The sequence below is a fragment of the Microtus oregoni genome, unplaced genomic scaffold (genome assembly GCF_018167655.1).
Source record: "Microtus oregoni isolate MIOR12 unplaced genomic scaffold, Mior012 000042F_ref0000377, whole genome shotgun sequence".
In the NCBI taxonomy this organism is placed as follows: Eukaryota; Metazoa; Chordata; class Mammalia; order Rodentia; family Cricetidae; genus Microtus; species Microtus oregoni.
Window position 1 is genome coordinate 15,830,918 of NW_024543209.1, and position 26,020 is coordinate 15,856,937.

At 44.6% G+C, this 26,020-nt stretch overlaps 1 protein-coding gene across 2 annotated transcripts in view; it reads right to left on the bottom strand.

The window, feature by feature from the left end:
- Nucleotides 1-26,020, bottom strand: part of Dusp22 (dual specificity phosphatase 22) — a 55,343-nt gene that overhangs the window by 28,358 nt on the left and 965 nt on the right. For both annotated transcript variants that reach the window (XM_041632757.1, XM_041632756.1), the window contains exons 2-3: nt 17,881-17,914; nt 13,712-13,794 (exon numbers count right to left, since the gene is read on the bottom strand). In XM_041632757.1, coding sequence (XP_041488691.1) covers nt 13,712-13,794; nt 17,881-17,914 — 117 coding nt within the window. The remainder of the gene's footprint in view (nt 1-13,711; nt 13,795-17,880; nt 17,915-26,020) is intronic.

Genomic DNA, 26,020 nt, shown 5'->3' on the forward strand with positions numbered 1-26,020 from the left:
GCTCTCACTTGATGGTGGTCCTGCCTATCTGCTCAGCTATCAGCAAACAGTACCACACAGACTAGGAAGTGGACCAACATCTGTGTCCCCAGGAGAGTTGTCTGCCCAGCCAGCCTCACTCTCTCAGTGGGACATGCCGGCCCCTTAAGCCCATGTGTTCCAGAGGGCACAGGGCACAGTGTGGAACCTTATCAGTGCGTGCCTCTTCTCTTAAAGTGCCTCACCCGAGAAAGCCAGAGCGACGGTCTGGCTTACAGATGTGCCACCACCTCGGGGTTCAGGTGTGGATATGTACAATGCTGTAAAAGCCTCTTTTAAACAGCATCCATGACACCCTAGTCCGGCTCACTGTTCCTTCTCTGGGCCACACTTTGGATGTTTTAGAAGGAGGTAAAGATTGACTCAGAACTGGGTGTTGTTTGTAAGGGCTGGTCAATTCCTTGATTGTGGGGTTCCGGCTCCCAAAAGTAGAGGTCAAATTTAGCAAGTGTTTGAACAACATGATCAGGGCAAGGAGCTTTCAGAGTAGAAAGGATATAGGAGCTGAGCAGTTAGAGAGAAGTAAGGAGAGGCTGGCATCTGTCATTTCTCCTCCATATGAAGAGCAGCATCCTTCTGCAATGTGGTCAACTGTGAATGCTGCCAGGGTTGCCATGGTACTGCCTGGCGTTTACAACGTGGTAGGTGCAGCTGGAAGGGCACCTGCACTCTTAGTGTAGGCACCAGTGTCCTCAGGCCTCCCTGTGATGGGCAGTGCTTTATCACACCCCTCCCCCTTCCACTCTGAGTGATCTGATACGCTATTTTTATTTCGACAGCTGTGTACTATAGCACTGGACACAGATGGAAGCCCCAGGCCACCTTGAGCAGAGCTCACTTTGGGGAAGCCCCAGGACAGAGAGCACCAAGGAGTCAGAGGGTCACCAGGGTCTCAGAATGACCAGTTAGAGACACTGATTGTAACATCATTGCTCATGCAGAAGTCGGAAGAACAGTTTTCATAAGAAAAGGCAGGGAATCTTAGTTTAAAGGAGCAGCAAACAAAGGAGATGTTCAGAACACCTGCTCCTCCTGGGTTAGCCAGAGGCATTCTTCTTGAGGGTAGCCTTCACACCAGGTGCAGCTGAAGTTCACCATCCTTAATAAGTAATTGCCTTTCCCTGGGACCACAGAGCCGGCTCCTTGGAAAAGGAGTTCTAACTTAGGGAAATGAGGTTGTATTTGCTACAACATGCTAGCAAGTTCCTAAGAGTGGGACTCTCGATGTGCTGGCTTGGTTCTGTTCACCCAAGCTACCTCACCCCAAAATCACCAAGTGACAAGGGAGGCAGCTGGTTCTCACAGCCTCCTTGTTCCAGCACGGACCGAGGATCTCGGCAAAGGAGCCAAGGGTGCTGTGGCTCATCTCACTTTAACTGCAAGAAAGTCTGCAGGAAGAAGGAGAAGTTCCACGCCAGACCTGGTGGTGCAGTCCTGTAACCCCAGCTACTTGCAGGGCCGAGGCAGGCTCACAAGTTCAAGGTCTAATTGGGCTAGAATAAATTCAAAGCGTAGCCAGTCTCGGCTACTTAATGAGACACTGCCTGAAAACGGTTTTGGAGATGTAATTTAGTGGGGGAGTACTTGCCTAGTTTGCAGAAGTCCTAGGTTAAATCCTTAGTAAGACAAAAGAAAAAGTGAAAAAAAAATGAATGAAGGGAGAGATAGAAGGAGGAAAAGAACTAAGAAAAGAGAGAGGTTTGAAGATATTGGGAACATAGTTAGTCCAGCACTGTGAACCATGGCAGTTTGACTTTCTATAACTTTGACCTTGCATTGTTTTCTTTCCCATCAAAGAGGTCAAAGGTGGCCAATACTCCTCCTGGTCTGTAACCAAGGCTAGAAATTGATAACTGTTGCGGTTATGGTAGCAACTGAAAGGGGCAAGCGATGTCTCAATGCCCATCCAGGGGCAGATGCCATCCTCCCCAACACACACAAGTCCCCAGAACATCCCAGGGACTCGGGCTACAGGGAGGGAGCACACTTCAAATGCATTCTGGACACAGCTTGTTTGTCCGGCCTGCACTGAGGAACCAGCTACACTATTATTGCTTCACACGCAGAAGTTTAAATAAGATTGCATCACTTCCCTTGCAGGTGTGGGCAGAAACTGATCCACCTGTGTCACTATCCAGCAATGAATTAAGAGAACCCAAAAACAGCAAATTTGCTTAAACTAATCTTAAGTAAACCTGGATCCATTTTAACAATCATCTTTCCTATGGTGAAGAACAATAATGGTGTTCATAGTAACCCTGAGCCCCGATTTAGCTCTTACCACTGAACAGTTTCCACTTGCCATTCGAATTTCTGATTGTACATTCTGAGGCCTCTTCCTAAAGAGCCTGCAGTACATAGAGCCCCTTGGGATAGACACTGGTCTGCTCATCACAGTGCTCAGGGTGTCTCGTGTGTGCCAGTCATACACTGTACCATCCTGATCCAGAGACAGACTTTCCCTCTCTAGATGCTATCTGGTTACTTTCACCAAACTGAGCCAGTCTTTAAACACCTTTAGGCATCACATGCCCATTAAACCCTGTCCCATTTGCTTTATATGTAACATAACTTCTTATTTTGGTCACCTGTAATAGCCACATGAATAAGGGTCTCCCAAGCTGAGGGTCCATAACAAAGGAACTAGAGACTCTTAGGTAAAACAAAATGTAAACCCTACACCTAGTCCAGGGTCAGACTACCCTGTGATGCACCTCAGAGAATCCCAAAGATTATAACCAGAAGAACGGAGATCAACTAGAATGTACAAGGACTTAACAGGAATGGCACACACAGAGCTACCTCACAGTGTGGATCTGGGGCTGATGACATCCTCTGCTGTTTCCAACACAATAATGGAACAAACGATTTTCTGGTCTTCCTAGCTTGGTATTTTCTTCTATGGTTTTATTCAAAACCAATGAAGTGGCTGTATATTTTACAGAAAAGAGGTTCAAATATTTGTGTTCAACCAACACTTTCTCCGGAGCAATGAATGGACCTGCATTTCCAACAAACTTTGGAATACAGCAGAGACACGTCATTCAGAGCTCTAGGGTGGGTGCATATCCACCCATGGTCCAAGTGCCTGCCCCACGAAGCTATTATGTAAGCTACTCTGACACCTCCCTTGCCCCACCCCATAACTAAACACTAGATAATTCCTTCCCACTCTATCTGAGAAATGGCTTTCTAGTTTTCAAAGTTGTTTATGAGGTGTCTAAAGGTTACAACTTTCTGATGGATTATTCCTTCTGTTCTTTATGTGGTTGACCTCTTGGCTTTTATATACATATCATGTGTATGTCTAATAAGACTGCTGTTAGTCCCTCCTTCTTTTGCATCATTTTGCTTCAGAATCTTTCCCTATTCTTTCATTTTCAACATTGCTGTATCATTTTGTGGGAGAATCCCAGATCCAATCTGATCTGTTATTTCTAGAAAACAAATATGACTCCCCAGCATTCCAGGTCAAGCCCTTATTTCTAACTAGGAATAAGGCAAGAGCTTCCAAGGGTCTCCAGGACATGAAAATCCTTCCTTCCATTCTATTTCTGCATCTATACTACTGGAAAAGCAGTCTGCCCTAGTCACTTGACTTGGTGCACAGATCTTGGGCAAGCCTTTATTTCCCACATGACTCTTACGCCTGAAGAACAACTGATCGTCTGTGAGGTTGCTTTTCTAGCCTGGCCACCCTTATAATGTGTTCTGTTGGGCTTTTGCGGGCCAGGACACACCCTGCCTCTGCATGCCCATATCACCACACGCAGTATTCTTTACTAGGAAACATACCTAAACTCAACCATCCTCTCCATCACCACCTAGCAAACTGGTTATCTTTCAGAAGCAAACATAATTGGTTGGTATAATCTTGTCAACTGCCATATCCTTCTGGGTGTCTTGTGACCCCTTATATCTGGCAGATACGTGCAACTCTGCAGCACTATGAAGACATGTATGCCTGCATCAGTATGGAAGCCCTTGTTTCTCTTTGTGCTCCCTATACAAGGTAGGCTCGTGAACAAGAGTACTACAGAGAAGTTTGAAGAAGAGGGACAAGGTGCTTGTAAAACGTCTGGCTCTACTGTCAGGAGACAAACATGGAGCTCCTTCATTCTGGAGGTTAAAAAACATCATTTCCCCCCAAGAATCAATCTGGTATTGGGGCTCCAGCCTTTCTTCTGTCCCATGCAGCCTTATACTAGTGCTCCGTTTGCAAACCAGCTGCTAGCAGAAACAGGCAGATAGGAGTAAATCTCTTCTGTACTTGGCTGCCCCCACATAAGAAACTCAGACAGCTGGATTTAAGAAAGAGCAATTACTAGACAGTTTTCGATCCTTACAGTAATTATTTCTATTTGAGTCATATCTATTTAAGTCTGGGGTTAACTTCAAACAAATTTGCTTGAACACACGAAAGGCCCTGCAATCTCTGAGCAGAATAGGTACCACTGATTTTTAGATGACACTCGAAATTCTCCTAGAGAAGTGAGAACCAGCTGTTGCGAGAAACAACCATCAATCAGAACATAATCCCAGGGCAAACAGCAGCTTGTTTCCAAACGCACTGGGCTTCACTACCAGCTGGGGAGACTGGTGGATGTGCAATGCTAATAGGAAACAAAACCACGCAGGTTAGTGGAGACAGTGGCCATCTAAAGCAGGAACCCTGGTCCAGTGTTTTAAGCTGCAGCGCAAGGCCAATCTGTGAACCCCAAAAGCAATGCATAAATGCACTCATATCCAGTCAACCCAGTAGAAACACTGTTTTGATGTTCAAAATAAAGCTTCTATCATGACAGACATGTCCTGGGCTAGCTTCTGCCTTTGAAGATTAAGACAACTTGAAGTGGGTGATGCACTTTCTTTGCATCTGCTGACCACAGACCACAAAGGACGTTTGATGCCACATATCACACATGTGTCCACGGCACACAGTGATTAAAAAAATGCAGTATCTTGTCAAGCTGAGTCTTATTGATATGCATAAGCATCTACCTGCTGTTGCCACAGGCACTGAGAGCATTGGCTCAGCAACCTTTCCTTCCCACCACAGGCTGCCTAAAACCACCTGCATATTAGAATTTACATACAACTCAGAACCGTAGCAGAACTTCAGGTATGAAGTAGCAATGAAATAATTTTATGGTTGGGAGTCATTGCAACATGAGAAACTGTATCAAAGGGTCACAGCATTAGAAAGGTTGAGGACCATTGCTTTTATTGGAACAAGTAAAGTAAGGAATAAGAGAACATAATAAAACAATACCCCATTCTTAGGAGTCTGGTACCATCCTCTCAGAACCTCGCCTCTGTATTTACAACTTTATATATGTAATAGAAATAAATGCTGATTTTGAAATTTACATAGATGAGATCATACTGTAGATATTTGCTACTATCGTTTCTGTTTCTTAATGAGATCTTTCTTTAAATGCACAGACATCCCTCTTTTGGAATTGCTTCAAGTAGTTTTGCATACGCATTGGCTGATACCGGCTCCACTGCTACACCATTACCGAGAGTGTCCATGGACTTCTGCACCCAAACATCTGCACACCTCTGTGCATTTTAAATGAACAGCTTTGGGAGTCCATTCTCCTAGGAGAAATGCGACTTAACAGTTTCCACAACTTGGGATAAGCCTGAACATGCACTCTGCCCGCTAGGTCTCTGTGGCCTAACACACAGAGGAGTGCAGTGGTCACTAGACAAGAGAGGCTGAGGAGGAGGTAACACCTGGGTGTGTGCCTGGGTAGCTACCCTTCTTACCCAGAACACAAATTTCTTCCTCAGTTTCTATGATTTTACTGTAGGCTCCATGAAGTCTGAGACCATACCTTCAACTCCATGTGCCTACCTTGAACATGGCAAAGTTTCTATGGACTGACTATTATGAAGATGCGTGATCTTTTTTATAGATTCAATCTTCCATTGCCAACCAAAGGTCATGAGAAAGTCACTGACCCTTCTGAGGGGATTATAGGTTAGTGATTCTGCAAAAGAGACCTGGGCAGCACCACAAAACCAAATACCGTGTACACCACTACTTTCTGGCAAGGCAGGAACTGCGACATCAGCCTGTGGGAGGGAGGCTGTAACACACTAATCAGAGCCTCTGGCACCACAAACTCCGGACATGAGGAAATCACTGTTGACACAGGCCTGCTTTCCTACACCAATGAGCCACATGTGACCAAACACATGGTTTCTCACTTTGGATGGGGCTTAAAATAGACACAGTTCTTTGACCAGCATCTACATCCCTGCGTGCAGATTAAGCTGCACACCACTGGAACCAAAGGCAGCCGCCTACCTGCTGGTTCAAGACTGTTACGTGGACCAAAAAGACTTTGAGCATCAAACAAATGTTGTCACAGATGGACAAATTTCATGTCCCAACTAAGAACACAAAGTGTAGACACTACAGAAATGGAAAGAAGCTTAGGATGGGATTTTGAAGGAAAGAAGACAAGATGAAGACAGAGGAGTACCGTGTGGTCTCATTCTCTTGTCCAGGGAGATAAGCATATGCAGCAGTGATTACCGAAGCTGGAGAAAGGGGCTGGACTGCATCAGTATTCCCTACATTCATGCGTTATCATTCTGAACCACACTGGCAAGAAGGGATGAATAGGAGCATTTTCCCTTAAACTTTAAACAACATTTAACATTGGTTCTGCCTTGCTTCATATTTCAGAAGCCAACAAAACTTCTTAGGAGACTGAGACAGAATAGGGAATGTAAACCAGACTGGGATTCACAGTGAGAACCGATTGCAGAATGAATGAATGAATGCACAAATGCCTATCTATGAAAACATGATGGTTACTACCTAACATATATACTAAAAGGGTTCAAAATACAAAACTCAAGCTTAAAAACAAAAACATTCAAACCAAATTCCAGCTAATAAAATCTACCTGCTAAACATGTAACACACAAATATATAAATTTTGTTCCTCTATCGAGTTCATCAATGCAAAATTAAATTCTTTGATATGAAGAAGTTGTGTGAAGGAACGAGAACACTGGTAAAACATTTCTATTAATAGTGAAAAGTAGTTGTTTCCTGCAGGTGCTGGCAAATACATAGAACGAAAAATGAAACAAACTCTGAATTTTTACATCAGAAAGACAGGTTGCTGTTTCTTTTCTCAGGGGAAGGGAGAAACCTTTCATTGCTCAATATTACTTCCTCAGCACCCTCGAACATTATTGAGCTTCTAATTGGAAAAAAAATTACCATTGTTAACCTCTCCTCAATGCTGAAGCAATCTTTAGGTTCTGAAAACACCAAGCTAATGCTAGTCTCTCAAATAAGGAAACACTTCCATTCGTGTGTGTGTGTGTGTGTGTGTGTGTGTGTGTGTGTGTGTATGTGCGTGTGTGTGTGTGTGCGTGTTTGCATGTATTTGTGTATATGCTGTTGCACATGTGTGAGCATGTAAGTGGAGGTAGAAGAACGATCTCAGGTGCTGTTCTTCAGGTGATGTCTACCATTTTTTAAAACAAGGTGTCTCTTTAGCCTGGAGCTTGCCAATAAGACTAGGCTAGCCGCCCAGTGCGCTCCAGGGATCTGTCTGCCTCCCCAGTGTTGGAATGACACACAGAAACCACCATGCCTGGTTTTAACATCAGTTCAGGAGATAAAACTCAAGTCCTTTTGCAAGCATTGTATCAACTTTCAAGCACTTACTATCCCTGCAATCCATCAAGGAAACACTTAATAAATGCAAACAGTTCCCAGCCACAGCCCAAGCATAGAATCAGATGAAGAATTTTTATACCCTAAATACTGTAACTACAGATCTAGAGGGTTTTTATTTGAAATTAATCTATGTGTTGATCGTTTCTCTCTATAAATGCATTAGTAACATGTACTTCAGTGATTGACACCAAATCATAGTCCTAAATGATTATGTCCAGGAGAAAGACCCTTGCCTTTATAATGAGAAGACCTCAGAGTCTAACCCTGGCCAGGGCCCCTTTGCTGACAGGTGGAGTCACCCCGATAAGTTATATCATAAAAAGTAAGTCTATTTTCTAGGCTTGGAAGTCTTGAAGGTTCACAAAATCACAGTGAAGTGTCTGGGCCACGCAGAGGGGCTTACATTCTGGTTCTCTCTACCAGTTTTTTCTGGCCATAACACCATAAGAAGATTAAATAAATTCCTAGTCATTGCTTACGGCCATTCAATGCATGCTCAGTAAAACAACTCCAGATTTATGGGTGGAAAACAGAACTCACCCTCAGGTCTTCAGGTCTGCTGTTCCTGCTTGACTTGAACCTACCATGAGTCACAGCTCTTCTTTCACTAGGCTGCAATAACTGTGAATACTTATAAAATAATCAGAATATAATCTTGCCTATGGAATAAAGGTTCTGCCCAGGCAAATGGGGGTGGTGAGCACACTTTCAGTGTCTTCAGTGTCTGTCCCTGTCCTTGCACACACCAGATGCTAAAGTAGCAAATATGCCATTGACTCCCAGCCTCCACGGGGAAGAGCTGTCTTGGAAAGGAATAAGACTTTGACCAAAAAATAAAATAAAACAGAAATTTTGCTAAATGCAAAGGAGGGTAAAAGAGGGTAGTAAATATTATCAAAGTATATTACAATCAGGCATGGAAATATCATAATGAAATCCATTAGTTTGGACAATTAATTCATGCTTAAAAAATAAAAGTGTGCTGGTACTGGGAAGCAGGCACATTTGCACACTGCTAGTGAGAGCTCAATTGGTACACCCCTTCCCTAAAGTGGAAATATCTCTAAACACTGCCATTAAAAACATTGGCCATGGCAGCAAAGGACTGCCACGGGGAACATGCTGGGAAAAAAAATCTCTGGCCTAAGACAGAAAGACTAACTTCTCACCAAACTATCTAAAGTAGGCATGGGGCCTTGATGCCTTAGGGCTGTTTACATTTACAACAAGGAGTCAGGAAAGAGCATTGGTGGAAACCCAGTTCTGCTGGGAACTGTCACACAAAAGGCAGGGCTGGGCTAGGGTGTGGCTCAGTGTTACAGCACCTGCCTAGCATGATTTCCAGCAATACACAGGGGTAGGGGCCGTAGGAACAGAAAGGGAATTAAGCTCTTTAGAAGCCCAGAGGGAGCTGGAGTTACTCTATGTGCTGCTCTATTTTTAATTTGTGTGTGAAATGTTCGTCCAGGTTTGTGCATGTACGTGTGTGTAAGTAGAGTCCAGAGATCAAAGTTAGATGTCTTAATAACCCTTCACCTTATTTCTGAGACAGGGTTGCCTGGAACCTGGAGTCCATGGGTTCAGCTAAATTGGCTGATAACAAGTTCCAGGTATCCTTTTGTCTCTGCCTTTCCAGTGCATACACTGCTGGACCTGATGTTTTTTAGGCAGATACTGGGGGATCCAAATTCAAGTCTTCATGCTTGCAAAGCGAGCACTTTGCTGAGCGAGCCATCTCCTCGGGCCCTTTGTGAGGTTTTTGAGGGTTTTCATTCTGTTATGAGCCTGACCTGGTTCCTAAATGGTTTTAGAGTTACCTCTTCAGAGACAGGAGATGCGGAGGTGTTAAAGCAGCAATGAAGGCCCATTAAGGGAAAACTTTTGTTAAAGCAAACAGAATCTCTGGCCTGGGTAGAGACCTAACAGTCCAGTTGGTCCTGGCCAGTTTCCTGTCCATGGGACCATTCTTAGAAAGGCAGATTCACCTTAAAAACAGACAGAAGAATCAGTCCTCTGATGAGATACGTTCCCTTTCCAGAACCTGTGTCCATAGTACAGCAGCTTACAGGGCCATAGCTGTGCAGCTCTGTGCATCTTCTTGAATGACTTAAGAAGGCCAAGTTCTCCTTGCCTTCCTTCTGTGTGTTCAAAGTGTTCCCTGACACTAGGCTCCCTTCTCTAAAACTGTACATTTGTCTGATTTCCATTCCAGAGTGGCAGCATGGCTTTTTCCCTCTCTCTTCCACTCTCCTCCTCCAGGCAGTTCCTGAGACCGGTAGCTTGCCTGCACTGCGGTTGTTCTTGAGTTTCAATAAGCAAGCAAGCAAAGTGTCGTCATTCTGGAAGATCATCTCAGAAACTCTCTGAGGGCCATAACTGGAGTCCCAGACCTCTTTTCCTGGACTATCTTATTCCATGCACCAGAGGCCACAGAAACCTTGACTCATTGGGAACACTTCTTCCACTGACCAAAGACAATGGCTCAGTCACTTTGGAGGCCTGAGATCAGTGGTTTCCCATCTTTCCCTCTAGGCACTTTGGTATGAGTGTTAGATACTTTTGGGAACGTTCTCCAAAACTAATCAAATAATGGCAAGTTGTACGCAGTCAAGCTAAAATCTAACAAAGCATGAGCTCTTTATTTGGTTGAAAAATAAGATTTGTAATGTAGAATGAGTAAGCAGGTTTTCATCTGACCTGTGGTGGATGCAGTATAGGACACTGTACTAGCCACGAGCTGTGACAGGAAGAAGACTGCTACCTTCAGAGAGGATGAATGTCCAATATGTACTAGACCTGCAGAGCCTCCCCTTCTACCTACAGCAGATTCTAGTGTGGAGAGGCTCAAGCTGTACAAAGGCAGTCTCAGCTGGCAGGTCTCTCCGGCCTCAGTGAGGCGGATGCTCGAGTACTCTTTGGTCACTCTGATAATACAGTTACACAAGACTGGAGCAGGTCACGTGTCCCATCAACAGGTATACACACAAGATCCTTGCTCAGAGACAATGAAAATATGTGTCTACATTGCAGCTTGTGAATGTTTATCTTCTCAACGTCGCCAGGACTTTCACAGGAGTCTATGGCGTACTAAATTTCCTTAGCTTGTTTCCCCAAAGCATTATACTCCATTCCCATAGAAGTTCACCCTCAGAGAATTCTCAGATCCCCTCATCAATGCTTGAAGCATGTTCAGTGATGGGCCCACATGCTCTCACATGGCTTCTCTTGCAATAAGCTGGTCTGAAGACTCTAAAGTCCTTGCTGATAATAACTTTAATACTTGAAAAGCCTTGAGGTATTTATTGAGATGACCCAAGAAGTATCTGCACTGTAGAGCCCCATATATGGCTCTAAGGTAGCCATGCTTCTGGAAGTCCTGCCTGGATATTATGGGACTAAAATTTCTTGATTTGGGGAAGCAGCCATCTCCTTATTACCTATCCACTCCAGAGAAAGGCTGTCCAGAGTAAGCTAGAGACATCTCATACACATGTCTGGTTTTGAAGTTCTCAGAAAATGCAGTTTTGGCTCTTTCTTTTCTTACCCCATCCTCTACCCTCAGGTACAGCTCCCTGCTAAGCAGAGGATCTGCTCAGTGCACTTCTGTAGCCTTGTACACAATCCCACCTTCAAGGATCAGGGCCATCAGAACCAAGAGTTGTGGAAGACCACAGCCCAATAACTTCCCAGCCTCTTCTCCAGATTGGTTAGGCCATAAATTCTGGAGCTGACCTTGGAATTTCAGAGAGAAGATGACTAAACGAGTACCCTAACCTTTGGAATTTCAGTAACTTAGTGTATACATCACGCCACATAGCTTCCACACATGCAGCTACAGAGGCTATCAAACAGCTTTAATAGAACTGATGAAGGGGTCACCCATGACATAAACAAAGACCGCAATAACATGCACAATGTTAAACCATGTTATGCTGTACAAGGGAGGTGTAACCTTTAGTAAACGTGAACTACCACAGGAGCTCTTGTTAGCAAGCTGAGGTAGTGATAGTATCCAGCGGCTATGACAGAATATTCTGGAGATCCTGAAAGCATAGATGGTAAACTGTGGGTGTAAGATGATGATGCTTTGGGGAAACAATAAACACTAACAAAGGAGCACACTGACTTCCCTCTCTTCATTTCCCTCCTCTCTTTGTAGAGGCAAAATCTGTCCCTATAGACAAAATACACAGAATCCAATGGACATGCAGTGTGTTAAGAATGGAGGCCCATGGTCTGCCCAGAGCTCTGACGTTTCATGCATACCGTGCCTTCTTTATACCTGGGTTACAACCCCACCTGTTTTACTTTCCAGCACAGCCAGAGTTTCTGTGTGTAGAAGGGGGTTTTGACAGAAAGGCTGGGCTTCTAACACTTCGAGACCTTGTATGTAGAAAGAAGTTAGAAGATTAGGAGCATTGTTCATATGACAATGTGTTCCATTAAAATGAGTAGACAATAGAAGGCAGACCTAGTGGCTGAGGGTGGGAAGGACGGCTGTGCAATTTATTAAAATAAAGGAAACCTCAAGCCTCATCTTGTGATTTAAGAGGAAGTCAGCCATGACCACTTTGCAGTTTAACTTGTTTATATTTTAAACACAAACTATCATTAACAGATTTAAAAATGGAATAATTGTTTTCAAAGTAACTGCCGGACTTGGGGAAAAAAAGGGTTGTCATTCCCACTGAAGCTAAGGCAGGGCCCAGCAAACACCCCGGGGAACGGCAGAGGGAAGTGTGAGCTTCCCACCAGGAAGATGGAGTGGAGGAGGCGGCTGCTGCAGTCACACTTAGGAGCCACTCCTCAGCCTCCATTTTCATCTACCTAGGTTAGATTGGTTTGCTCTAGCTAAAACCTGGACGCTCCAAAGGCCGAGGAAAATACATAAATAAACACTACCTATTCTTGCATGATATGACTTTCAATAAAAACAGCTAAAACCAGGATTCTTTCTTTCAGAACAAGTACCCCTCCCTTCCCAACACCCCACCCTAAAATAGAAGAAACCATGTATCACAACCACACAGGCATTGTTTTCTAAAAGGAGGTTAACCTGGGCTGTGCCACAGTAGAAACAGAAATAGATTTGGTCCTGAGCAACAGCTCAAACCGTCTGTCAGGGTAAAATTGAAGATGTTTTTGGAATTAGTGTACAAGAAGACACACCCTGTTTACTAATGAATCTAAAACGACAGCTCTCCACTGACTGTGCCTGTTCAGAACACGCCTGGGAAAAATCACAGGGATGCTTTGCCTTCCTTTGTCCTTTCCTCCTGAACACAGATGGTATTAGAACTCTTGTGGAAAACACCAGGAAATGAGCAACTTGAATTCCTTAGCATCCTCCTAAGACAAATAATTTTGAAATCAGCAATAGGTCTTACTGACTTAGCGTTTTTTCCTGCAGTTCCAGTGATGGAGCCTACATCTTCGTAAGTGCTCAGCTACACTACCACCAAGACACCCTCAACCTGAATTTTATTTTATTTTTTGACATAGTGTCTTACTCTACAGCCTAAGCCAGGCTAGAATTCACTGTATAGCCTTGGCCTTGAACTCAAAGCCATCTTCTTTCCTGAGTGCTGGGAGCATATGTATAAACCACCATATATTATGTTTTAAATACCCACCATAGTCAAAGGGAATGGAACATCAGTTTAGTTTCTGGCATTTGGAAAAGAAGGCAAGCAAGCAATACAGCAGGGGCATAATAAGGATGCCTTCTCCATCAGGCCACACGATGTCCAAAGTGGACACAGGAATAAATTCAACTTGAGTACAAAGTAATCCAGCCAGTGACCACAGGTGCATACTGGCGTCAAAATATGGCTGCTTTCACTAATGTCATATACACTTCTACAGAGCATATACACACTGACACACACACACACACAGAGACACTAAGGCACACACACACATACAGACACACAGAGACACACAAACACAAATTCTTACCTCCATCATGGGCCTGGCACTGTCGTGCACAGAAAGAATGTGCGTCACTTTGTTCCTGCTCAATTGGTCTGCATCTCTTGCATCTGCCATCAAAAATAAAAGAAGAACATTTTAATAGTTTCTGTGAGTTCATCACAGGCAGAAAACAGCATATGATTTACAGATTTTTTTTCTTGATCCTTCATCACTGACCATATCCAGAATACTGTAGATTGGTAAATTTAGGACTACTGCTTTTATGTATTTTGCCGTAAATTATTTCTGACTAATACAACTTCAGAGCTCAAGTGTAGAACTCAAATTAAAAAAAAAAAACCATTGTAATCGGGAGCCTGTTAAAAGGAGGAAATGCAAGATGTTATAATATAATGCACTAGTATGTTTTTACATGAGATACATATAATAAACATATTTGAAAAAGTCACCTTGTAATCATTACTTAAGTTGAAAGTAAAATCCAAGGACACACTTGTTGTAGGAGACAGAGGAGCACACTGAACAGTTCTTACCCTGACAGTGGTAAAGTTTGAGATAGGACTATGGTTTACAATATCTCTATCCACATCACATCCACTATGGTTTACAATATCTCTATCTATAAAGCAAATAAACAAAACTCCAGAAGGTTTTCCAGAAATTCTACACAGAGTTACCAACTGGCTATTATGTCATCTTCATAAGGAACTGGGACACTTTCTCATGCTTCCAACTATAGGAGAAAGACTAATTTGGGGGTATATTCTGAGTTAGAAATCTTGTGTAATCTACAAAACAGTTCAGCAAGGAGAAGAAGGCCCACTCTTCTGAGTCTTGGGCCTTCGCCAAGCTCTTCAAAGGGATACAAGAGAAAAAGAACCAGAAAGCAAGTACTCGATGAAACTGTTCCTCAAGAATATCGGGTGACATGGGAAAATACTTTGGGCAAGGGGAAAATTCAGGCACCAAATTTAAGTACACTAGAAACACAGTTTGTACAAATATGTACAGCTAGAAATGAATATGTGGGGTAAGCAGTAAACACACTTACTAAGATGTGGAAAAAAGAGGGAATGTCTCCTCTCTCGAGTGCCCTGCGTGTGCATCTAAGGGTTTGTCATGCACGATCTCTCTAGGCGTCACACTGGAAAGACTAGTTCCAGGTCTACAGTCAAACTAGGTCATTTACATTCCCAACAAGCCCTGGGACAGAGCAAAAACCAAGCAACAATCTTCTAAATATTTGTCAATGTCAGGAAAAGTCTTTAAATATAATATTAAAATATTTGTTTTTAATCTAAAGATTCTCCTCATTGATTCAACCACCCTGGGCTTCAAATTCCAGTCCACTCTCCACTCATGTCCTGTGCTTCATCTCCTGTCCTTTCACTAATCCCGCTCCACTTTCCTCTACTTCCACCTGAGAGGATACACTTGTCCTTCTGAGCCTGGCTGTTCCACTTAACATGAGCATCTCCCACTTCAACAAGATTTACATTTTTGCAATCATTGCTTGGCCTCGTACAAATCTGCTTCCCTGTAGTCACAAGAAATGTATCCACAGGTTCAACCAAAATTGGATCAAAGATTCTGAAAAACTTGCATTTGGACTGAACATAGACAGACATTTGTTCTTGTCATTGTTCCCTAAACAACAGAGTACAAGTCTCACACAGCATCTGTCCTGTGTTAGGTAGAGATGGCTTTCATACAGATGAGACATTGGGGGTTTTATTCTTCTTTTAATTTAGCTTTCTTTTTTTAAGAAACAGATTTAATTACAATGATCCAACAGTTGTCCGGCTAATGGCCTGGGCCTGGATGATGCCATGGTCCCTGATGGCAGCACAACAGGCCACCCAGATCTGTATGGTCCCTGGCTGCACCATGATCCCCAGTCCAACAAAACCACAGGCTGTGGCTAAGATCCTGGGCCTCCGTGTGAGCTCTAGTGGCTACCTGGGTCACAGACTTCAACACAGACCCCAGCTGAAGCTGAACAACATACCCTGACATGTTCCAGGCAGCAGTACATCCTGGTTCACATCCTAGTTCCCAGTGGTAGCCCCAGCCACTCCAACGTGGCCCCGGACACAAACAAGGCCACATGTTGGGGCTTAGACCCCAACATTCATGTGGCCTTTGGTGGCAACATGGACTACAGTGTTCAACACAGACCTTGCCTGCAGTAGGATCACAGACATATAGGCACAGTCCTTACAAGCAGCCTGGGTCTGATTGCCACCATGGCCCCAGGCAGCAGCAAAGGCCATCTAGATTGTCATAGCCCCAGAAGCAGTGTGGTCCCTGGACCCTAACACAGCCCCAGGTTGCAGCACAGACCCTTGGAATAAGCATGGCTCTTGATGACAACAGGAGCCATGAACGTCAGCACTGACCCTGGTTGCTTTGGATATGGCCCTTGGTAGCAGCCTGGTCTGGATATCACCATGGCCCTGGGTGGCAAGCAGACCTCCCCATCAGCCTACTCCTCATGGCCTTCACCATGACCTCCAACATCAGCTTACCCCTCACCATCTTCATTTCTTCCTTTCTGCCTCTTCCCACAGCACATGAACCATCCCCCCCCCCCTCTTCTCTTTCTCCACTACATAGCTGCTTACCATAATGGGGCCCATGGATGTTTTCCCACCAGCCAGGGTCTTGAGGACTCTCCTTCAGCAGAACTGCATCAGGTAGGGCATGGATTTCTTCCTATCAGCCAGGGCCTTGAGGATCCTGACTGGCCTGTGGCTGGTTAGTCCCCATCTCAACAACTGGGGTTCTAGGAGGGTGCTGTATTACTTTAAATAAAGGACTTGACTTTAGTTTTTGGTTTCTGTGAGGGTCCTAAAGCCAGCCCCTACTGAGGGACAGTGTACTTAATGAACTACTTTAAACTGTTATTTTGTTTTATCGTGGTGTAATACCCAGCAGCGCCTCAGCCTTTGGCTACGGTAGAGCATGACCCCCACACCGTAGATCACACACACGCCAGCGGTTCTTAATACATTCAGAGTTGTGCGACTATGACCATAATCAACTTAAAACGTCTCATTAGCCATGAAATACATTTTAGAACAAATAACCACTTAAATCGTGGTTTGGTGGTAAGACTTGTATAAAGAGGACCACTCTACCACGCATGACCCAGTGGGCTGCAGGTCCCTAAAGAGAAGGAAGCAAGGCTTGGCCGGTGCTTGCTGCTCCTGCCGCACCTCCTTTCCACTGCTGCCTCAGAAGACGCCAGCGCAGTTGCCCTACTCTGGATCACTCTCTCTCACGAAGCTCAGCACAGGCATGAGCATGCATGAAATCCTTCATCAGCTTTGCTGCATGATGACAGTGGACCTTTGGGACTTACTGACCTCAAATCACTGGGCATTCTAAACGGAAACTCACAACCACAGCCACGGTGGCAGTGGGCTGGCTGTGCACGCGTGCACAGTAGCTCACTAACTTTACAAGCATGTAAGTCTGAAATCAGATCTTCCTGGGCGCCTTCAGAAAGGTATCACCAGGCAAGTGTCAGGTGTCTCAAACCAGAGTAACATATGCCCAACCCACTGAGCTCTGAAGGGCTAGGGGGTTCAGATTTTCAATCTGGTGAAGTAATAAGGGCGGTGGAGCTGTGTTCCCAGCACCCCGGCCGCCTGCTCGGCTAGCTTATGCCCCAAAATAATTACACAGACACTGTATTCTTTTAAGCACTGCTTGGCCCTTTAGCTCTAGCACTTACAGGCTAATTCTCACATCCCGATCAACCCATCTCTAATAATCTGTGAGAACCGGTCTTACCGGGAAGATTCTAGCCTAGTCCATCCTGGGTCGGAGCTTCATGCCGGGAGCGGGGCATGGCGTCTCTCTCTGGTGTCTGCTCCTGAGAGGAGAGCTGTGGCGGCTGACCTCACTTCCTCTTCCTCCCAGCGTTCTGTTCTGTTTACTCCTCCCACCTATCCTCTAACCAATAAAATGGGCCAGGGCAGTGCCTTTATTAGCCAATGACCTTCCTCCATCAATCTGGGAAAAGGGAAAGTTCTGGAAATAAATGGTTGTGGTCGCTACATGACCATGTGAAAAACTCAGAGCTTTCTGACCTGTACATGGAGATGGCTGCAGTGCTATTCTCTGTGATATATGTGTATTTGCCACCATAAAACAAAACAACAATAAAACACAAAGCAATCACTCACCTTTGAAGTTGCCAATGAACAGGCCAGGCAGGATCTGGAAGAGACACAGACATGAGTGTCACAGGATGCCAAGCGGACAGTGTTGCTGCCTAAAAAGGTGAGGCTCTCACAAAGTTTCCCAGCCAGACCTGAGGCCCCTCACCTACCAAACCCAGTTCCCACACCTCCCTGAGAACAGACTGTAACTTCAGCTCCCTTTGGCTCTCTGAGCTTAGGGCTGGGATGACTCAGAAACAGCACTACCTTCTCCCCGTTGCACCTCCCTCACTGCCTTGGCAAACACGCGCTCAATGCTCAAGATCTTTGTACACAGTGCTCACTGCCAAGTGCCACTAACAGTGCCACAGTGTTCTGTGAGCCCATTCAGTAATGCCGTAGCAGGCCGGCTTCTCTGTGGCACTGGAAAACTTCCCATGCCCCCATGAAGGCTTCAAAGGGCTGAGATGCTACATAGAGAAGGTACTTTTCACAAACACCCAATGACTTTCAAAGTACCCAGCAAATCCTCGTCAGTCTTTTGCAAAGACAGTGAACTCCAATTACAAAAATGCTCCGGAAAATAAAAGTATGTCCAGTGACCTCCTTGCTGCAATTTCCAATTACCCTTGGCTTGCTGGTTCTGCACACATGCAAATGCTATAGCCACACAGTCCTCCTGTCCCCTGCCTCCTCAGTGTCAGCCTCTCAAGGTCCCTATTTTTATGAAGCAGGGCAGAACAGGTACCATAGCATTCCTGTCGTAAAACAATATAATAATGCGTGTTCACCCTGGAGCTGGACCAAGCTGAGAGTCCCTGGCAGCTTTTGGCTACCTGGAGCCTTTCCACCTTCATGGCCCATTCCTCAGGGTCTCTGGTCTTTATTAGAATATGACACCAAATACTAAAGAATGTGCTTTTTGTTACACATCCTGTGATACTGGACCAACAAATAGCTGTGGACTATCATAATTCAACCATACAGAAGTGGAGACGTTTACAATCAACACTGAAAAGAAAGCTATACATCCTCAGGAAAGAAGCAACCATCACAGGCCTACTACACAGTACTGGAATGAATGCTATGAAAATAGCAAGGATCTTTAAAACGGTAGGCTATGATTCATTAGTGGACCCAGCGTTCATGCCCTTGAAGCTGTATTAACGGAACACCACAGTCACCTTCTGGGACGTGGATGAGACTGGGAGGGTATCCATCAATATGGATTAGGACACAGAGGAGCTTGATCCTGATAGGTCTTTCTGTCAGGCTACAAGATTTACATTTCTTGCTGGAAGCTATGTGGAGTTAAACAGGCCATAAAGAGGCTGGTACAAATACAAATTTGGAATTTTGAAATTTTTTGTTCAATTTCCATGAAATCATTCATTTATATGTGTCTATATATGTGTGTGTGTATAATATTAGGTGGACTGAGCAGGTTGTACTTACATATTTAGGTGTATGTGTGCACATACACAAATGCATACAGACTCACATAACAATAAAAACTAAAGAAAAAGAGGCCATGATTTTGACACAGTATAAGGGGGGGGGGTGGAATAAGAGGAGTTGGAGGGAGGGAAGAAATGAAGGGGGAAACTGATGTAATTATAATTTAACTTTTAAAATATTGAAAGGAAAACTATCAACCTTAAACAATAAACAATAAAAATAGAGGATCTAAAAAAAAATCCAAGGTTGATTTAATCTATGGATGTGGAACCACAGATACCAAGGGCTGACTACATTTTTCCTAAATCTGATTGTTTCTGTCATAGGTAGATAAAGAAGTACTTCTTTAATGATAAACAAGCAAATAAACATCAATAGGGTAGAAAGAAGCAAATCAAAGAAAGAGGGGGCATAAAGGTCATAGTTGGCAAAGCCTAAAGCAGGCTTAGCCAGTGCTCAAAGGCTTTCCCTTGCCTGGGTAGCTTCCAGTGACAGCAGCATCTGCAGGGCTTGGCCAGCATGGAAGAAGCTCGAGAGCCCAGAGAGTGGCTAGAACAGGGCATCAGAAAGTGTGGATAAAGAAGAAGCTCTGGAGCCCAGAGAGCGGCTAGAACAGGGCATCAGAAAGTGTGGATAAAGAAGAAGCCCGGGAGCCCAGAGAGCGGCTAGAACAGGGCATCAGAAAGTGTGGATAAAGAAGAAGCTCGGGAGCCCAGAGAGCGGCTAGAACAGGGCATCAGAAAGTGTGGATAAAGAAGCTGCTCATTGAAAATAATGGAAGATGGGGATTTACAGGCATTTTGAAAACTGTAAGGAAAGAACAGAATTGTGTCAGCCATCTTTTGACTTTATTTTCTAGACAGGACAGTGAGCTAGACTTCCGTGGGCTGTACCCACCCATTTCTGTAGTTGGATTCTGGCTCTCTTCCACACAGAATGATAAAACAAAATCAAGGAAGGCTGGTTTCGGATAGATTAGAAGTACTTGGGAAAACTTCTCATGCAGACAGCTTTGTAATTTAAACATGACACTCAATATGGCAGACTCACCTACTTGGCTGAGACTGTTATGGTTGGTAACCTTTGGGCACGTAGAAAGAGACAAGGAAGTCAATCAGCTGGAATGAATTTCCAGCAAAAGGATGGTTTGAAGAGGAGCCTGCAGAGCAGCGTTCTTTGGGACAACACAAGAAACCATGGTGAACACAAACAGGGAGTAAGAACAGACATTACCTAGTCGGCAGCAAAGATAGGTCAGAAAAAAGTCATGTGACTTGGGGATGTTTGACTTCCCCAGAAGAATAAGTAGAGAATTGGTCCTGATCATCTCTGCCCTTAGAGTCATCACTACGTCTAGGATGGGCCGCCTTCCCTACCATTTGCCCAGGGATTCCTTACAGAGAGGTCTCTTCTGGTCACAAACCCCTTACCACACCCTCCCCGTCTGTCTTGTCTATTTTCTCTACCATAGTACTCAGTACTCGGACTTTTATTCCGTTACTTTCGGGACTGATGTTGAAGAATCAGGCAGGTGTCTGCTCTAGGTCCACTGCTCCAGCAGAACACTGAAGACTGAGTAGTTTACAGAGGGACGGTGTTTATTTGCCTCAGTGTTCTGGACGCCAGAGCATGGCCCCGGCACTTTGCTCAGCTTCTGGAGCTTGAGGTGGGAAGGCAATCTGGGGCATGCGGAAGAGAGACCGAATTACAACAGCTAGCCCATTCCTGGGAAGAAAACATCAGTTCCCTGAGGAGAGTGCTGCCTTGGGTCTCAGATGCCTCCTAAAGGACCTTCCACCTCTCTGCACTGAGACTCGGGATTCAACAAACGTTTGTGTGGGCACAAACCATGTTCAAACCAATGCGGAGCACAGCCCTTTCCACCAGGTAGCACCGGATCGCATGAGGCAACAATACCAACCCCAGAGGAATGGACTCTCTGGAAGCCCCTGGTCAGAAAAATGCTTGTCCGTCACCAGACAACATACAATGTCACAAAAGCAGAACCCTAAATGGCAGAAGCACTTTGGGATCACATGACCCCAGGGGTTCCAAGTTTCTCTTGGTCAATCTCCTTCATGCCCACACATTATTCCGCTCTAACACTAGCCTCAGAGAGGTGCAAAAGTCTCAAATACTTTGCCTCAAAACATACTTCTATCCAAATGAATTCTGCTTCTGAAGCAGGAAATGCTTGGAATTTATTTTTAAACATTTCTTGGTATTTTAGGATGCCACAGAATCTGAAAACCCCATCCAAAAGATGTAAGAGAGAAACTTCTGATCAAGCAGCTGGCTCAAAAGCTGTATTTCGAGTAGGTATGGCTTCTGGATTCTTCCAGGGTCAAAAGGACTTCTGGGTTTCAAATCCAAGGACATCTAAAAAACTCTGGTGAATTCCATGAAGAGTGAAATATCACAGACTTCTCAATGTCCTTTGGTCATAGATTTATGCAGCAATAAAAAAAACCATAACTAAGTGTGCCCTATGTATTCTTACAACACTACCTTAAGCATCTGTTCTGTGAAACGTGAAATGAAAATGTAATGTAAAGCAGAAAAGAGCAGGCATGTTAGTACATGCCTATGATTCCAGCTACCTGGGAGGCTAGAGCAGGAGGATCACAAGTTCAAGGCCAGCCTGGGCATAGCAAGGTCCTGAGTCAAAATAAATCAAAAAGGGTTGGAGATGCAGCTCAGTGGTAGAGCACCTGCCTAGTATATGTGAGGACCCAAGATCAATGCCCAGTACAACAGACTGGGAGAAAATGAGTGAAGACAAGCTTCAGGGGAAGAAGAAAGGCATACTGTTAGGGTGCCATGCCCAACCACCGGCCCCAGATATGTTAACCTTCTAAACTGGACTCCTCTATGACAGAACCAATACCAAGGGGAGCGTCTTCTGGGTTCAGTAATTTTTACCCTACTACAGGGACTAGCACTGGGGCTTGGCAGCAGCAGGTGTGTATTGTACAATTTAAATGGTGGATGCATGAACAACAGCCAAGGTACCTGGTGACAGTGGAAACAGTGTTTAGCAGGACAGAGATGTGAGACTTCTGGTCCCTTCCCATACTGAAACAGTACTTCCTGCAGAGTTAGGTCCACTCCTGATAACTTCCAGTCCCAGGTCAAATGAGCCTCAGGGGACCTAACACAAAGAACACTAGGCCTGAGGTTGACAACTGGGAACAAGTTTGACCCCGGGAGATACATCAAGATTTGGGGGCTGTCCCAGTGTAGTGGAAGATGCAAATGCCACCCACTGGTAGAGGCCTGACAAGCCATTTAGGTCACTGTGATTCTTGCAGAGCACACAAATACCAAGTCCAGTGTAAACTAGGTGGTGGGTGAGCGACCCTGCTCTACTTGGGGACACATATCTCCTTGGAACGGCAATCTTTCTTCACTCCTATCTTCTCACGGAGAAGACATTAGTCATATCCAAGTCTGATACATCCCTGTGCTCAGCAGCAGACAAACCCAAGAACACTAACTACAGGGCTCGCGTTTACAGTTTGTAAAAACGTCACCTAAAATTCTCTTTTGCTTCTCCCAAGAATGTGAATTGTGACTGGAGAGGCATTGTTCTACCCGTTTTAGAGGAAATGGAGACTGGGTTGTGCTAACCACTGAAGGGCTTTCAAAGTATTTATGAATCCAGGAAGAGAAAGTCAGGCTTTTTGACATTCCTGCCAAGAGGACTTCTCGTGCAAAATACCAACAGAAGCCATAGCAGGCTTCCCACGAAATGTCAAGACAATATCCTCGCTCACCAGGCAAGGCGCAGGAGGAGGAAGAGGCCACCAGATCAGTCCGGTGAAAGCTAAGGAGCTAAACAATACTGGCAGGTCCTAGAGGACAAGATGCCAGAGCCTGGGGGTCTTCACTTCCTGACCTACAATGGCACAGCTTCTGCCCACCTGTCGTTATCTTAGGCTGATCAAGCTAAAGGAGAACACAGAAACATGTGGGGCCGCTCTCTGTGGTATCAAACTTAATAAAGAGAGCAGCATTTTGGTTTTATTTTGTTTTTAATGATGTACTGCAGTATTTAAAACTAAGAAGAGACAGTGAGGACAGAGGTCTATTTATAGATCCTGCCTCTTAAAAACATGTTGGTCCAAACCCTTGAGAAAACTGAGTCAACTGCCTTTCAGAGACTTCACGGAAAAAAGACATGTACATACAACAGTGTGCTTAGTTAGTCCCACTATTACCAGAAACATTTAGTAAGCTGGTCCCTCAGTCATGCCATGAGGCCCTCTGCTCTGTGGCTGTGAGCCTGACCAACCAGTTCTGAGTGCAGGCTCTGCCACTCATCAGGTGAGTAACTCGGCCAGTTCCTTCTGTGAACATGTATGTGTATTTGTGAGCACAACTTAGCGAGGTGGGCTGAGCATCAAGCCCCAGAGATCCTGCTGTTTCCCCCTTCCCAGGGCTGGGGTTCTAAGCACGTGCTACCATGCCTGGCTTTTGGACAAGTGCTGAGAATCAAACCTGGATCCTCATGCCTGTGTAGTGAGTCATCTCTCCTGCCCCTGGTTCCTTATGCTTTGTGTGCCTCATGTGAAAGACAGGCACGGAATGAGCAGCACCATGTCACCCAGCTGCTGAAGAACAAGCAAGTTACTCCACGGCAACAAAGCACTGCTAAAAGTCCCAGGCAGCACAGACTGCAAGCCTGGCTGGCTCAGAACATCTATGGGGACTTAGTAAAAAAGTCAGAAAAAAAGGCAGCTGGAGCTGCTTGCCTTTAACACCTCCTTTATCAAAGTCAAACATGAAGGAAGAGAGTGACATTGTTTTGCAATGAATCTTAATCTATGGCAGTCTTCTTTTCTGACCTTTTTTTTAAAGAGATTTTAGGATTTACTGGCAGCCTTGGTCAAAGGAAAGAGAACTCTCTTCTCCTCTAATCCATGGGAACCAGGATCCAAATCCAGTCCCACCACCTCTTGCATCACAATGTATTGTCTTATCTAGACTCTCCAAATCTCCGTTCCCAATCTGCACCAAGAGGCAAGCAGCTTCCTTAGAGCGTGTAAAGTACAGGCACATGAGATGAACTCAAAAAGAATGGCCCCACTGCCTGCCCTCTGTTGCTCTTTTCTCCCATCTGTAACTGGACAGAAGACACGGGCCATGTCCCTTGCATCCTCTGAGTAACAGCGAGGAAACCGAGACAAAGATCTACTGTGAGGGCAGAGGGTAAAAACTGCTAGCCCAAAGGGTCAGAGTGGAGTGTGCACTGTTTAGTCCGTAATTCTTTGCCAAAGAAGACCAATTTGTATGTGATGAAGAACTCTGCCCCAAGAACCTCACGTAAACACCCTCTAAGCAACACTCAAATTCCAAGGCATCATCATTTTACTTATGTTCTTAGAATCACATCTCCACTGTTAGCACCTTCTCCTGATTCTGTAAACAAACTGTTCTTTTCTTCTCTCCCCAGCTAGGGAAACAAGGGAACCCTGTCTAAAGTCAGACAGCAATACACGGAAGAAAAAGATCTTGGTCACCAGCATCCAACAATTTACTCCGTCACTGCCTTGCCTTGTAATTTGGGTAATTCTCTCTATTTCAGATTAAGTATTTTTACTCTAGCAGGGATCTTTTACCGGGCTGAAGGTATTGTTTACATTGACACCTACTTTCCCCACACTCTGGAAATTATCTTTAGAGCCTTTATTCCTCCACCTTGGGAGCTACCCCTCCCCGCTCCACTACACAGTCACAGCCAGGAACAGAGACACGGCAATCTGTGTCACGCAGTGGTCATTAGCCAGCGACCTGAGCATTTCAAGTGCAGCAATTACCTAGTGAGAATTTAAGGCACGGCAGGAAAAAATGTATTGGAAGAATAATTTTACTTATAGATTACACGTTAAAATGCTTTAAATATACTCAGTTTAATAATGATGTTCTTAAGGTGATCACCATTTGCTTTACGTTTCAAAGAAATTTTATTAGAGAATTTTAAATGATATATCTGGTGCATGTTATATTTCTACTGGACAAGCGGTGGCCCACCCTGAGAAGGCCTGGGAAGGACTTCTCTGTCATTTGCACTGGCTTCCTCCCTCTGTCCCCAAAAGCACTACACCTGGCCCATATACAGTACACAGTCAGTCTGTGCTGGACCACTGGAGCATCTAAATCTCTCTGTGCATTTATCATTTTCCATCTCTACACTGGAAATTGTTTCTGCACAAGACAGTTATGATAATAAAATAGCCAAGGAATCCATTCCTTTGGAAGGTAAACAGCACAATGTGGATATGAATATTACCACTTTTATTGAGAAAGTGAAATTAATATTCCTTAGGAGATCGTTTGTACATTTAAATCTATTCTTTCAATTATAGTATAAAATACTAGAAACCAAATGCAGAAAGGAGCAGTGAACACTGGAACAAACTAGAAATACCAAAGGAAAGCTGAGGCACAGCCACGGTTAGTGTGAAAACAAACAGAGCCCTCAAGCCCAGACTGATGTCTCTGCTGGTCTGATTTTAAAAGCGGAAGGCTCAGTGCTGCGGGATCCTGGGAACATAATGCAAGCATATATCCAAGAGGGGGAGCTTGTTTCAAATTCGATCACTGGCAAAAGAAATTTTAAGTGAACTAAATCCTAGCCACCAAAATACCTCGGTGTCTACAACACGCAAAAGCGCGGAGACTGTGGGAAGTCAAGGAGCGTGGA